Below are 15,396 nucleotides of genomic sequence, written 5' to 3'. Positions count from 1 at the left end.
TTGAACTTCTGTAGTCTAATTTTCAGGAAATACGTATGAAGGAAGGTTGTTCAAGAAAACGGCAGTTGAATGAATAAACAAGGAGGATGAAAACTTGGTTCTGTGAGTTTGAAGTTGGACAGTAAATGGATGTTGGCTGATGGCGGCGCGTGTTCGGACTGTTTTGAAAGACAGCGGGAATTACAGAAGCCAATTCAGAAGAACAGTGCTCATGGAAGTATCTGCAGAAGAGGCATGCAGCAGAAACAGTAAGTCTATGAGACAGTGAGTGGAGAATTACTGCATCTAAAAAACCAAGTTTTTTAGATGCAGAGGAAGCAATATTTGTAATGTGCTTGTGCCAAGAGAAATCATAAGGCAGGGTAATCCCTAAAAGAGATATCATTTTGCCTAAAAATCGGAGTATCACCAAAGCATAGGAGCAGAAGAATCCTTTTTTCAAGATATAAGACAAGACTGAGTTTTAGAAGAACTGAAATCAACTAAATTGTCTTTGCCCCACTGGAGAATTACCTGGAGATCGGCATTTAAGGAATTGGTAGCAGATATTCGAGAAGTTGAAGCTGATTGAGCAGGGCAAGGTTTTTCAAAATGGAAAATGGAATGCAATGAGCTATCATCGGCAAAACTATGGATAGGATTTCCAGTCAATGGAAGGTCATTAATATAAAAGAGGAAAAGAGTGGGGGAAAGAACCGAACCATGGGGGACACCAGCATTAGTGGAGAAATTAGAAGACAGAGAGCCATCTACTATCACCCTCAGTGAGCGATCAGAGAGAAAACTGGATAACCAATGGAAAAAACAGTTGGCAAACTGTTTTTTACAGTTTGTTACAGAACAAGCTTCCATAAGATGGAAGCTTGTTTAGAAGACCTTTATGCCAAACATGATCGAAAGCCTTTGAGATGTCAAGAGCAACTACTTGTGTTTCACCGAACTTTTCCATTGAATTTGTCAATAAATGGGTAACATAAGCCAGAATATCACCAGTGGACAGACACTGATGGAAACCATACTGGTGATCATTGATCAGACTGAAGGTTTCTAGGTAGTTTAAGAGTTGGTGGTTAATTGATTTCTCCACTACTTTAGAAAGAGTAGAAATAATTCCAATGGGACGATAATTGGATGAAAGGGACTTGTCACCCTTTTTAGGAACTGGCTGGATATGATATGAGCAAATTTCCAAGCAGAAGGAAAAACACCTTTGGAATAAGGAAGTGAAAAATGGGGGCAAAGAACATGAGTAAGTTCAAGAACACAGGTTTTGAGAACAAGTGGAGAAATACCATCAGGACCTGGAGCTTTCTTAGCATTAAGATTCATCAAAATCCTTCTGATATCCTATTCACAGAAGACCGCAGGAGGCATTGAATGGAGAGTGTGATGGGAATGGTGGGAGGTGTTTTACCAAGATCATTAATACACAAGTTGGAAGGAAAATGGGATGCTAACAGGTCAGCTTTATCCTTGGCTGAAGTGACGACAGAACCATCTTGTTTTGACAGAGGTGGGAGCAGAGATGGGCAAAAGTTGCGGCCAATAGCTTTGGCAAGAGATCAGAATGCTCGGCTACAATTAGGGCTAGAAGCAAGTTTTCTACTCTTAGCCTGTTCAAAATCTAGTTTGGACTGATTAATGACTGCTTTACAATTGTTGCGAGCGTTGGTGTAGCCAGAAAATGAAACTGAAGAATTAGAAACAAGCCAATTACGATATGCAACGTTCTTCTTTTGAACAGCCTTAGCACATTTATTGGAAAACCAAGGTTTAGATAAAGGACTAGATTTTAAAGTGGAGTGTGGAATAAAGGATTCCATTCCTACAAGAATAATTTCACTGACACGATCTGAGCAAACGTTGACATCAGAAGTTTTGAAACAGTAGTCCGACCAAGGAAAAGAAGAAAGAAATCTCGCAGGGTCATCCCATTTTGCACTCTTATAATGCCAAACAATACGAGGTTGGGAATAGCTATGAGATAAAGGCTACATTGGAGAAGAGACAATCACCAAATTATGATCTGAGGTACCTAAAGGACCACTCACTTCGACCGTGTACTTAGGATTGTTTGTGAGAAAAAGATCACGCGTATTGGCTGTATGATTAGGATTGTCCGGTATTCTTGAAGGTAAATGAACAATCTGTGCTAGGTCATTAGTAATTGCAAAAGCCTCAGCATCTCGACCTGATGGGTCGGTGTGACTAGAAAACGGAAGCCAGCTGGAGTTGTGAACATTAAAATCAACGAGGAAAATTACCTCACTGTTAGGAAAGTTGGACTGCAGAAAGTCAAGTTGCAAAAAGAGGAAGTCAAAGAGCTCCAATTGATTAGTGGATTTGGGAGAATGGTAGAGACAGTAGATGAATTTGACACAATGAAGTTGAGAGATTTTAAGCCAGAGAAGATCGAAGAGAGGAAATTCCAAATTACCAATTCTCTAACAGGGAATATCGGAACGGACATATGCACAAGTACCACCTTTGAGGCGAAAGGAATCATACAGCGAATAATTTGGCTAAATGAGATGAACAGTATTTGAATCAACTGATAACTGAGATTCTGTGAGAAAAAGTACATGGGGTTTGGCAGGCTGCAAGTGGAAATGGACATCGTTGAGATTAGAATTGAGACCACGTATATTTGTGAAATGAACTAGGAAGTGTTTGGGATATTTAGATCTTTTTGCAGATAAGCTTACACTATTAGTTTGACAATTTGTGGTATATTCAATAGTAAGAAAAAGTGTGGGGGGACATGCTGTATGAAGTAATGAAATTTTTGGATATGGCGTACACATATTAAGACTATGCCCAGATCCTTGACAAAACGTGGCCTTGACAATGCCCCCCGCATACACACTACTCTGACTCCCTCAGTCACTATCTGGCAAAGTAGATGCAACAAGATTATACACTAGCTGATCCAGAAGCCTCCTAAAGAGTTACCAATAGGTTTGGTCCAGTGTACTAACTAGTGGCAGGCATGTGAACACCATTTTAGAGCTGTACTGAGAGAATGTCTTAGAGCATATCTGAGAGAATGTCTGTCCCCTCAAAATGTAAGGAAGATTGGATCTTGCCATGATGTTCATCATAATCTAAAAAGTCATCAGTCATACTGCATGATGGAAGAGATGGAGAAGAGTTGACCAGAACTTAGCTCTGGAGACTAAACATAGGAGTGGGTGCCACACCTCGACCCCTGCTTACGTTGGTTCATACCTGGGTGGTCACCCACAGTGTGCTTGTGCATGGAGGTTATACCCAGGATTACTAATAGTCCCACCATCATGAAGGTGCAAGCAGAGGATTTGGCCGTCACAGACCATCCAGACTTCACCGAAATTGGGTCTGCTTGACTTGAGTGTCAGCTACCTGGGAGCGTTTTAGACTCCCAGGTAGCCAGTACAGCTTGTCTGGCATATCTGAGAGAATGTCTGTGGCATCCTCAAGGACCTTATGTGTGTGTACCTCAACCGTACGTGAAATATGTCGCATTCTTGCCGAAGTAAGTCTGATAGCTTTTTCTACATTTGCAGAGAAGTGGTATTAAAATTGCAATGGAAGGCACTATCACAACTTGTGAGAAAAGCCTATGAACTCTATTTTGGATGTAAGGCCAGAGATCAAGATAAAGTATGGGCTCCAAATATTTTCAAGTCATGTTCAAGGACAAGACTGGCTTAGAGGTAGTCATAAATTGATGCCTTTTGCTGTTCTGGTGATCTGGTAAGAATCTCGAGACCACATAAACGATTGTTACTTTTCCACGACCAATATTTGTGGTTTTTCTGTGAAATCCAAGCATAAAATAGGATATCCCAACATACCTTCTGCTCTAAGGCCATTTCCACATAATGATAGTGCCAAAGCCACCAGAAACGTGTGGACTCGACTCTGATTCAGGATTGTAAAAAAAGTCTTCAGAAGTTGCAGAAGCCAGAATGAGTACAGATCCAGACTTTAACTCTTGATACTGCAAAGCCGCATCTAATCGCTCAGGCAGAATTGAATGACTTTGTCAGAGATTTGAACCTCTCCAAAACAAAGGCTCAATTACTAGATTCATGGCTTCAGCAGTGGAATCTTATTGAAAAGGGTGTCAAGGTGTCTTATTATAGGAAGAAGCAATCTAACATAATGACCTATTACTCCATGGATAATGCTTTGGTTTATTGTAACAATGTTCAGGAATTAATGAAAGAGTTACGTCTGGAGCATGTCCCTGAGCAGTGGAGGCTTTTCATTGATTCATCCAAGGTCAGTTTGAAAGCAGTTTTACTCCACAATGGAAATAATTATCCTTTGCCCAATGCAGTTCACATGAAGGAAATGTAGAGAACCTACAAGTTCTTTTGCAAAAAATATGCTATCAAGAATACAAATGGAATGTCTGTGCCAATCTAAAAGTGGTAGCTTTGCTGACTGGGTTGCAAGGCAGATACACTAAATATTGGTTCTTTTTATGCAAGTCAAGTAGTTGAGTGAAGGATTGGCACTACTAGGTAAAAAAAAAAAAAAAATGGCCACACCATTTAGAAATTACACCAGGCCAGAAAAATGTAGCACATCCTTCTCTGGTGGATAAGCCAAAAATCTCTTTGCCTCCATTGCACATCAAGCTAGGTTTATTATAAAATATTTGTGAAAGTGATGGACAAAAAAGGAGGATTTTCCTGTTTGAGGAAAAATTTTCCTCAAATCAGCAAGGCCAAGATAAAAGAGGAATTTGTGGGTCCTCAAATCAAACTGCTATTCCAAGATGAGGAATTCACTAAAAAATTAAATGCTACAGAAATAAGAGCCCAGAAAGCATTTGAAAACGTCTGCCGGAACGTTTTAGCCAATGAGAAATCAAAAAATTACAAAAAATTACTGTTGCTTTTCTTTTCACTCGTTCCAACAGATCCACATCCTTCAAAAATGAAGTCTTCATATCTATGTGCAGTACTCGAGATCATTGCCTTTTTCAGTGGGATAATTATCTCCTTATTCCTGCTGGCAAAATTCCTGTATGTCATAGACAAAAACCCCATGAGCTGTTCTGGCACCTGTCTGTATCACTCAGAGAAATTCATATCTGATCAGAATTACCTCCAGGTCTTTTCCATTCCCCACTTCCCTGAGTGCAATGCACAGTTGGTACACTAATCTGGGATTACTACTCTCTATATGAAGTATCTTGCATTTGTTGATATTAAACTTCAGTTGCCACTTCAGTCCACCTACCTAATTTGTCTTGTATGCATTAGCATACCCTGTTTACTGTGATTAACCAACCTGCCACCCTTCATATCAACTGCAAAGTTAGACATTAAGCCTGATATGCCTTCATCAATATTATTAATAAAAATAGAAAACAATGGGTCCCCAAATCAAACTGCTATTCCAAGATGAGGAATTCACTAAAAAATTAAATACTACAGAAATAAGAGCCCAGAAAGCATTTGAAAACGTCTGCCGGAACGTTTTAGCCAATGAGAAATCAAAAAATTACAGTGAAATTGTGAATGAGCTAATTTTAGCATACAGAGTTGGGATGCAACATGTCGTTAAAGCTTCACTTACTACAGTCCCATTTTAGACGTTTTTCCTGTAAACTTGGGTGTGGTCTCCAATGAACACAATAAAAGGTTTCACCGAGATATTTCTCAAATGGAAAAAAAAGATAGCAGGAGAAAATGGAGTCCAAATATGTTGGCAGACTACTAGCATTTTAGCATTAGCATTAGTAGAGGCATTTGATGCAAAAAAGCAAGCTTATGCAGCATCAGCCAAAAAAAAAAAAAAAAAACCACTTCCACTTCACCCCTCTGTTCGTTCCAAATACCTGTCCAGCTGAGCCTTAAACTTATTTAGGCTATCAACCTCCACCACAAGGGATGGAAGTCTGTTCCACCAACCAACCACCCGCTGGCTAAAGGCAAATTTCCTCACGTCTATCCTACATCTGTCTTTCCTCAATTTGAATTTATGCCCTCTCAGGTGATTTTTCTGAGCTAGAGGAAGAATCCCATCAGCATTGAGCATGCTCAAACCATTCAAGGCTTTATACACCTCTATCAGATCACCTCGCTGGTGCCTAGTCTCCAGACACTGTAATTTGAAAAACTTAAGCCTTTCTTCGTAAGAGCACCCCTTTGTTCCATTCACTAATCTTGTTGCCCTTCTCTGTACTCGTTCCAGCAGCTCTACATCCTTCTTGAAATGAGGCCTCCAGACCTGTATACAGTACTCTAGGTGTGGCCTGACCATCGCCTTATACAATGGAATAATCACCTCCTTATCCCTGCTGGAAAAATTCCTGTATATCATTGACAATACTCCATGAGCTACTCTTGCAGCCCTTCTGCACTGCTCAGAGAACTTCATATCTGCCTGCACAACCACCCCCAAGTCCCTTTCATTCTCTACCACTGTCAGTGTAGTACCACAGAGTTGATACGTTGCTCTGGGGTTGTTAGAATGTACTGTTAGAATCTTGTACGGAAGCCATCAATGGATGATTTATAAAAGGCAAAAAACAACAAAATAAGTGTTTTGTTATCAGATAAACATTATTGTAAATACAATAAGGTTAATAGATCCATTGTTCAATATTTAGTACTGTATGTAATGTTTTCTTAAAATATATGAAATATTTTTTACCAGAAACTTAGTTTTTGACTTTAATCCCTTCTCTCTTAAAATTGATAGGTGTTACAGCAATATGCTTACCATATTTGAATTCAGCAACATCAAATCTACAAGAATCACCCTGAATTTTAACAGAGAGCAAAAAAAATGTTTTTTTGCTGACCAGTGTTATCAACTAAATCAGCCTCTGAATACATGCCACTGGGTATACAAGTGATTGACTCATAAGGGAGTCATTATATCCTTGGATGAAGTATTCAAAGTGGATTCATACAAGGTAGGATCAAAAAATACTGGAACTTTTTTTTTTTTTTTAACTAAACAAATATATACTAAACAAAAATAATTTTTCAAAATGATGACCTTGGCTATTTACACATTCTTGTCAGAACAATTCCACAACAGTAATTTCTGAATACCCTTTCTAAACACTCTGTCTGTGTTTTCTCATACAGCAAAAGCTAAGGTAACTACTACAAACACAAACAAAAAACAGTCAAAAAAAGTAGTTCACACAAACAATAGTTCAATATGTTCACAACAAAAAATATTTCAATAGTATAAATACTGGGTTTGTGAATACCAGTTACCAACACAGATCTGTTTTGGTAACTGGTAGCTACAATATACATGTAGCCCTCTATTTACGTTGTGGTTAGGTTCCTGGGGTGGACAGGTGCATATGGAACCCTTTATATAATGAAGTCAATCGGAAATCACAGGGTTAGGTTCCGGGCACCAAAAATTTTACCACTTTGCATCGATTGTTTTATTTTATTAGCATTCTTCGTAGTTGTAGTAATAGTCCATGGAAGCATATTCACAGCCCCACACACACACATTAGGGTGGCTTTCATCAGATTCTATCCTCCGAATATTGCACTAGGATTCAATTAACTACTTTTACCAGACATGGCATGTCTTTATTCTATTAAATTAAAAACTTTATACACACCATTTATTAATAGAACAATTAACAAAAAAAATGTTAGCATAATAAATTTCCAACACGTGTAAATAGCGTAAACAACAACCAAGTAAATGCTTCACCACATGGACCTTTACTACCGGCATCCACGAGTGATCATTTTGAGGGCAGGAATCTTTCTTGTCTCTGATACGAATGCACTAATTGCTGATTGGCTCAGACTAAATTACGTGAACGGTGCATAATACATAGCACAGTATGATGCCGATAAATTTTGTCTGACGATTTTAAACTTTCAATTTATAAAAAAATTGCAAAAATAAATAAATAAAAATGCCGTTGTGGTTAGTGATCAGCGCTATTGAGAAGCGGCACAAATCGGACCAATGCAAAACGAGGGCTACCTGTATGTAACATTTTCTTAAAATATATGAAATATTTGTAATATGTATGAAAATAAATAATTGTTGGATTTCTATTATTCTAATTTTAATTAAATTTGGGATGTTCAACAAATCTTTTTAAAAGAGCTAAATATAAAATTTCATAAATCTGTCCGCTGCAGTTGTTACATGTGGACAGATGGACACGGTGAGGATCTTTGTTTATATATATATTTAAATAAAACTAAATGCAACTAAGCATAATATTTTAAGAGTTTAAGATTCTATATCTATGGTTATTTTCTATATTTTTCTATATTTATGGTTATCTATGGAAGATGGTTATTTTTGAAAACATAATGAGGGATAGATTCCTTTAAAATAAGAATTGAATAATTAGACTATGTACAAAAGGCAGCATATTAGTATGCAGCAAATCTAAAAAAAAAAAAAAGCTAAAAACAGCATCGTTTTAGTTATATCTCATAATGTGAATACCTTCACGATGAGTTGTCATGATATTGCACTACTTCAAATAAGTAACGCTTCACCAATGGAGTCACAAGTTGCCATGATGCACTACTTGGAATAATTTTTAACGTTATTAAAATTATTCAAAGAATTGAATAATAAACTTCAGAGAGCAGAAATGTAATCAGCAACTGTTTACTTTATTTCCATGTCAGTCTTTTATCATGTATCACTGCCAGACATATGGTAAAAGACTGATACAGAAGTATAAGTAAGGAAAGGTGACACATGGTTTTGACAATTTTAATTACCAATAGTTTTTTCTACATTTTAATATATTCAGCTACTCATAGCAAGATCATGAACCACATAGACCACGAAGATTGAAGAAAAACATAAATTTAAAATTAATATCTTCTTTCCTTTCCAATTACTGAAGTGAGCTACCATTGCATTTGATTCACATCTCCCAACAGAAGTACTTTATTCAGATGTTTCAGATACTTGCTTCAGATGTTTACATTTCTCAATGGCAGATCACTCACTGCAGAACACAAGTTATTCAATTTTAATTTTTTTCAAGTTTTGCTTGCTGACAGTAAAAATAATGCCCAAATGCAGGCATTTTTTTAACATGTGAAAATAAAAATTTTAAAAAATGTCTAAAGTGCATGTATAAAGCATGGCACAACGAGTTTTATTTTTAAAAAAATAATAAAAAATATAAACTATTAATATAAAAATTAGATTGTTTTCAAGTTTTCTACACTAATTTTAAGGTTATAAAATGGCATACCTGATCCCAAGGTGCATCTGGCAATAAGAAGGAAACTTGTGCACTCAGAGGGTTAATCATTTATTTCTGTTGTATTTAAATCCTAATGCAAGGGCATAAAAAAAGATAATTATATACCATTGCATTAAATGAACTTACCAGCTTTAGCCATTCTTACAGCACACTGCCCTGTTGTTATGCCATGCAAGTCACCTTCAGGTCCAATGCACATAGTAGAAGCTACTGGTAAAGATGTTGCCTTGCATACTTCAATAGCCCATTCTATTTCTTCAACATGTTCAAAGTACTAAAAGAAAGAGAGAGAGAGAGAGAGAGAGAGAGAGAGAGAGAGAGAGAGAGAGAGAGAGAATTCTTTATTACTCCTTTAAAAGGCTTAATTCACTATTTTGCTAAAAAGAATGAGTTATCAAGAAATGCTAAATGCTTCAAAAATTTTCAAAAAATAAAAAATAAAAATATTCAATTATATTTTTTAAAAAATGGGACAAGTTCCTGGTTTCTAACCCTTTCCAACAAATGAGAAAAACAAGTGTTCACTGAATACAGCTTTCCACTAGACCAGCATGTAACAATAAATTAAAACTTGGATGCACATGCTCAAAAGTTGTTGTAAGCCCTGCTCAGTCTTTTAGCTACCAATGCAGAATTATAAGATCATTTACCAGACTTTTTGATCAAACCTTGTATGCTATTTATGTCTGGTGATAAAATCCATTTGTCTGGGGATGAAGTCCCACCCATATCCATACTTCTACAGACCAGAGCTCATTTGTGTACTATAATTTTTAGTGTTTCTCACCAACCATTGAAGTAAAAACGAAAACCAAAATCTTAAAAAGTTTATGTTTAAATTTACAATAAATTTACAGTAGATCAAACAAAATACGATTATACAAAATGTTACTGATAATAAAATACCGAATTAGGATAGAATAAAACAAATGTAATTTACAGTGAATGTACAAATAAAATGATAATAAAATACTGAATTAAAATGCAATAAAATATACTAGATTAAAAGTGCTAAAATAACTGAAGCTTTCAAAGGCTTCTGCCTTCTTCCTGAAGAGTGTACTTCTATACTGCGGTGCCTCATTAAATACCAGCAGGTTCACAGTGCATCTCACATAAATGTGTACTGTTCCCGTACATGTCGGAACCGGAAGCGGCTCGGGAGCGTTCCAGGCGAAAACGTTCATCCCCTCCAAGGATTACCGCCTCAAAGAGGGGATGAATGCGTGTACCCCTGTCTCTATTTATATTATTCCCAATAGAACTAATTTGTAGGCTTTCGAGCCACTTGCGGTCACAAAATCTATGCGCCCGATCAGTGATGACTGCTTCGTCTGGGGAGATATGATGTTGCTTCTCCCAAAAATGTTCAGATACGGCGGATTTACCATAATCCGCATTTCTTATCGCGTTTGTGTGCTCCCTCAGACGATCTTTGAGGCATCGTTTTGTTTCCCCCACATAACACTCCTCACAATCCGGGCACTTGATGCTATATACGACCCCACTTATATTTTCGTGTGAGATTGGGGTCTTTCACCTGTGACACGACCATGTGCAGCTTCCGACCTGGGAGCTGCACACAGCGCGTCTGGTAATTCCTTAGTATACGAGCTATATGCTCGGTTAAACCCGGATAGTAGGGAACGTATGCGGTGGCTATCGGTGTGAAAGGCTCACATCTGCTCTGCCCTCCACTAATGTATTTCTCTATGATCCTCTGGGGGTACCCACACTTCAAAAGATCCGTAACATTTTGTATAATCGTATTTTGTTTGATCTACTGTAAATTTATTGTAAATTTAAACATAAACTTTTTAAGATTTTGGTTTTCGTTTTCACTTCAATGGTTGGTGAGAAACACTAAAAATTATAGTATGAATATACCCAACCCCAGAGGCCTATTTGAAGAGCTCATTTGTGTAAACACCCATTCATGCAAATATCTTGTAGATATAATCATACATGATGTAGAATTGTAAATAATATAATACTAGTAAATAGTTAACATTATACAAAGCATAATTATAGCATATTAATTTTATCCTAATCTTATAACTAGGATAACAAATTAATTAATTTTGATGTAAGGCTCTGGTTTCTGATTGTGATGGGACAGTTACAACATTAACCAATCCTGTATTGTACTCTTCTGGCTGCTTATAAAGGTTCTCTAAGGTCAACGGTTGGCTTTGCAGAGAGCAGAAGTTTCTCTCTTTGCTCTGCAAACAGGTGGATTAAAGGCTAAAGAAGTAGTGACTTGGATTCAGTAGGTTAATTTTTGCTTTTGCTTAATTTCTTTAATATTTGGTAAATTAAATTTTAATATTAGATCACTTTTATAAATGTATAATTTATTACAATATTCATAATCAAATACAGTTCAGCCTTAGTTTTACGAGGTCTTTGCATAACTTTTTCTCTGGCTTAAAAGTTCTTAATAACTGAACAAAAAACACTAAATGAATCGATAATTTATTCCTTCTTATAGAGATGCTTCAAAGAAACTTTCTTATTCAGTGTGCCACTATCTTTTATTGTTGTATCTTCAGTTATTAGTCAAAAGAGTTAGTGCAACCATCATCATTCACTTTAATGATGTAATAAAATGAAAGCTTAAATTTTGAATTTAGCACTGGCTATGTGCTAAATTCAAACTGCAGGATGGAAGCTTCCTCAACGATTGATGTTTACCTTTTATGGAATTAACTAGGAATTAAAAATAACAAAGGCTAGGTGGGATTGAGTCTGCCTCTTTTAGACCTTCCTCCTGTGACATATATATAAAAAAAAAAGGTTACATAGTCTCTTTAGCTCTTGGTGTCAAATAACAAGTCCTTTCTTTGTTACTTTACTTGCAGCTTTTACTTTACTTACAAGAATTTTGGGAATAAATAGTCCAGAAATATAATAATATAGGACTGTGGGAGTATATATTAACACAAATTAAACAGAGATCGATTTTCAATGCATTAATATGTTGGGCATACAATTCTATTCCCACTAGAGATCAATTAGAATTAGTAGTGACATATGGTGCAAGAAAGAAAACATAGACAGCATCAGCCAAAAAAAAACCACTTCACCACCGAACCATTCCCTCCAATAGTTTGTCTAGTTCATCCTTGATTTTATTAAAGACTCTCACGACAACAGATGGAGACTTGATCCAGCAATCAACCACTTGCTAGCCAAAGGCAAACTTCCACACATCTATTTTGCAGCTCAATTTCAATTTATGCTCTGTCATATACATAATCTGAGCAAGAGGAAGAATCTCATCATCATTGAACTTGCTCAATCCATTCAAAGCCTTAAATACCCAAATCAGATCACCTCTCAGAAGCCTAACCTCCAGACACTGCAATTTGCAGAACTAAAGGTTTCTTTTGGTAAGAGAATACCTTTGTTCCACTCACCAATCTCATTACCCTTCTCTGTGCTTGTTCCAGCAGCTCCACATCCTTTCTAAAATGAAGTCTCCAGTCCTGTATACAGTACCCAAGATGTAGCCTGACCACTGCATTATACAATAGTATAATCACTTCCTTATCCCCACTAGCAAAATTCCTGTATAAAACTGACAAAATCCCATGAGCTGTCTTGACAGCCTGTCCGTACTCTCAGAGAACTTTTTATCTGACTGCATAATAATCCCCAGGTCTTTTCTGTTTTCCACTATCCTGAGCATAGTACTCCTGAATCCAAGGATGCTCACATAATTATGGCTGTGTTTCCTTACTTCCTTCACTACCTCCTTTAATATAACTGGATAGATCCCATCCACCCTAGTTGCCTTCCTTATGTTTAACTTCAACAATTTCTTCTCCACTTTTCTCTCAGTTATTACAAAATCATTTAGCTCCCTGCTAGAGCTTGATAAACTTCTGGCCTCCATTTCTCTAAAGAATTCTTCATGTATGAATATAGATGCAAAATACTCGTTCAGTTTGTCAGCAACCTAGGTAGGATCATCGACAATCAAACAATCAATATCAAGTGGACCAACCTGATTCATCCCCATCCTTCTACAGTTTACATAAGTAAAGAAGTCTTTGCTGTTTTTCATTGCATCCTTTACTATAAATTTCTTGTAATCTGCCTTTGCTTCTTAATCTTCTTTATGACTTCATTACAGACTAGTTTATATTTACCATAGGCCTCACAATTGTTGCCTGAAAATTTATATGCATCCCATGCATTTTTCTTTCTGCCACAAGTCTCATTACTTCATCTGACATCCATTTAGGCCTAAACCTTAAACAGTATTTCTTAGTTGGTATAAAAAGCCTAGTAGCTCTAATTAATTTCTTGAATAATTCCCATTTCAAATTGGCTGATGGTAACATCATCAGTTGGTCCCAATGTATAGGACTCAAAAACTATCTGAGGCCGCTATAGTCACCTTTACAAAAGAAAAACCCTTCCCTTTACTCTTGATGGTAGTTATATCTTTAAGTAAAGGAATGCATTAAAAATGAAGATAAAGTAACCATTGGGTGACAGTGATCACAATCTGATATGGGAATTACTTAAAGATGTAACTACCAACAAGGCTAAAGGGAAGGGTTTTGCTTTCGAAAAGGTGACTACAGAGGTCTCACACAGTTTTTAAATTCTGTATGGTGGGATCAACTGATGTTGCCAACATCGAATTCTAAATGGGAAGCCTTCAGGGACTTAATCTTGGAGGCTATTAGGCTTTTCATTCCAACTAAGAAATACTGTTCAAGGTTAAGGCCTAAATGGATGTCAGATGAACTAATGAGGCTCATGGCAGAGAAGAAAAATGTATGGGATGCATATAAATTATCAGGTGACACAGAAGCCTATGGCAGATATAAGCTTGTCTGTAATCAAGTCACAAAGGGTGACTTGATTACAAATTAGGCAGGTGAAGGCAGATTATGAGATATCTTTGGCAAAGGATGCAAAGAACAACAGCAAAAATTTCTTTACTTATGTAAAATCTAGAAGAAAAGGGATGAATCAGATTGGTCCACTTAACATAGATGGTTTGACTACTGATGATCATGCTCAAGTAGCTGATAAACTGAATGGCTGTTTTGCATCTACATTCACACATGAGCTCTTCAAGGAAGGGAATGCCAGAAGTTTATAAAACTCTAACATGGATCTAAGTGATTTTGTAATAACTGAGAGTAAAGTGGAGGACAAATTGTTGAAGTTAAACATAAGGAAGGCACCTGGGATGGATGGGATCTATCCAGTTATATTAAAGGAGGCAGCAAAGGAAGTAAACAATCCTTAGCCATAATTATGAGAGCTTCCTTGGACTCAGGGAAGGACACATTTGCACTTGGAGGTGTGCAAATGTGTCCCAATGGAATGGAGATGTGCAATGTATCACCAATTCACAAAGGGAGTTCAAAAGGTGACACAAGTAGCTATAGACCTGTTAGTTTAACTTGTTCCGGAGAAAATAATGGAGTCTGTTTAAAGAAGCATTGCAGGATCATCTAGACAAGACTGCAGTAATAGTTAAGACACAGCATAGGTTTGTTAAAGGGAGGTCTTGTCTGACCAATATGATTGGATACTATGATGTGGTCACAAAGGAACTGAATGCCAAAAATAATTTTGATATCATATACTTGGATTTCAGGAAAGCTTTTGATACTGTTGCACACGGAAGACTGCTGTACAAATTAGAGAGGTATGGCATTAAGGGTAAGTTGCTACAATGAATAAAGGGATGGTTGAGTGGGAGACGACAGAAAGTGGTAATCAATGGACACTGCCTTCATGGACAAATGTAATAAGTGGAGTTCCCCAGTGTTCGGTGCCGAGTTGTTTTTTTTTTTTTTTTTTTTGTAGTTGTTGGCACATAGGCTTCTGTGGCCATAATGCACCTCCCAAGGTTTTTGCAGTACTTTGATCCAAGCCCGAGGCTGGAATCGAACCCGCAACCTTTGGATTGCCAGGCAGGCACTTTACCTACCCGGCTAGCCCAGTCGGCTGTTGTTTTGTGTATTCATCAATGATATTGATAAAGGTATATCAGGATTAATGTCCAAGTTTGCAGTTAATACAAAGGTTGGCAGGGTTTTAATGACAGTAAGGACAGTATACTACTTCAACTGGATCTAGACAAGTTGGACAAATGGGCTGGGAAGTGCCAACTGAAGTTTAACATTGACAAA

General features: G+C 37.0%; 1 protein-coding gene across 2 annotated transcripts in view; it reads right to left on the bottom strand.

Annotated features, from left to right (window-relative positions):
* Positions 1-15,396, bottom strand: part of LOC150089239 (betaine--homocysteine S-methyltransferase 1-like) — a 91,442-nt gene that overhangs the window by 22,965 nt on the left and 53,081 nt on the right. For both annotated transcript variants that reach the window (XM_090388508.1, XM_090388502.1), the window contains exon 5: positions 9,359-9,506. In XM_090388508.1, the coding sequence (XP_090244634.1) occupies positions 9,359-9,506 (148 nt within the window). The remainder of the gene's footprint in view (positions 1-9,358; positions 9,507-15,396) is intronic.

The sequence above is a fragment of the Mastigoproctus giganteus genome, chromosome 2 (assembly GCF_048544385.1).
Source record: "Mastigoproctus giganteus isolate SK-2022 chromosome 2, ASM4854438v1, whole genome shotgun sequence".
Classification (NCBI taxonomy): Eukaryota; Metazoa; Arthropoda; class Arachnida; order Uropygi; family Thelyphonidae; genus Mastigoproctus; species Mastigoproctus giganteus.
This window is presented reverse-complemented; position numbering and strand designations above follow the sequence as displayed.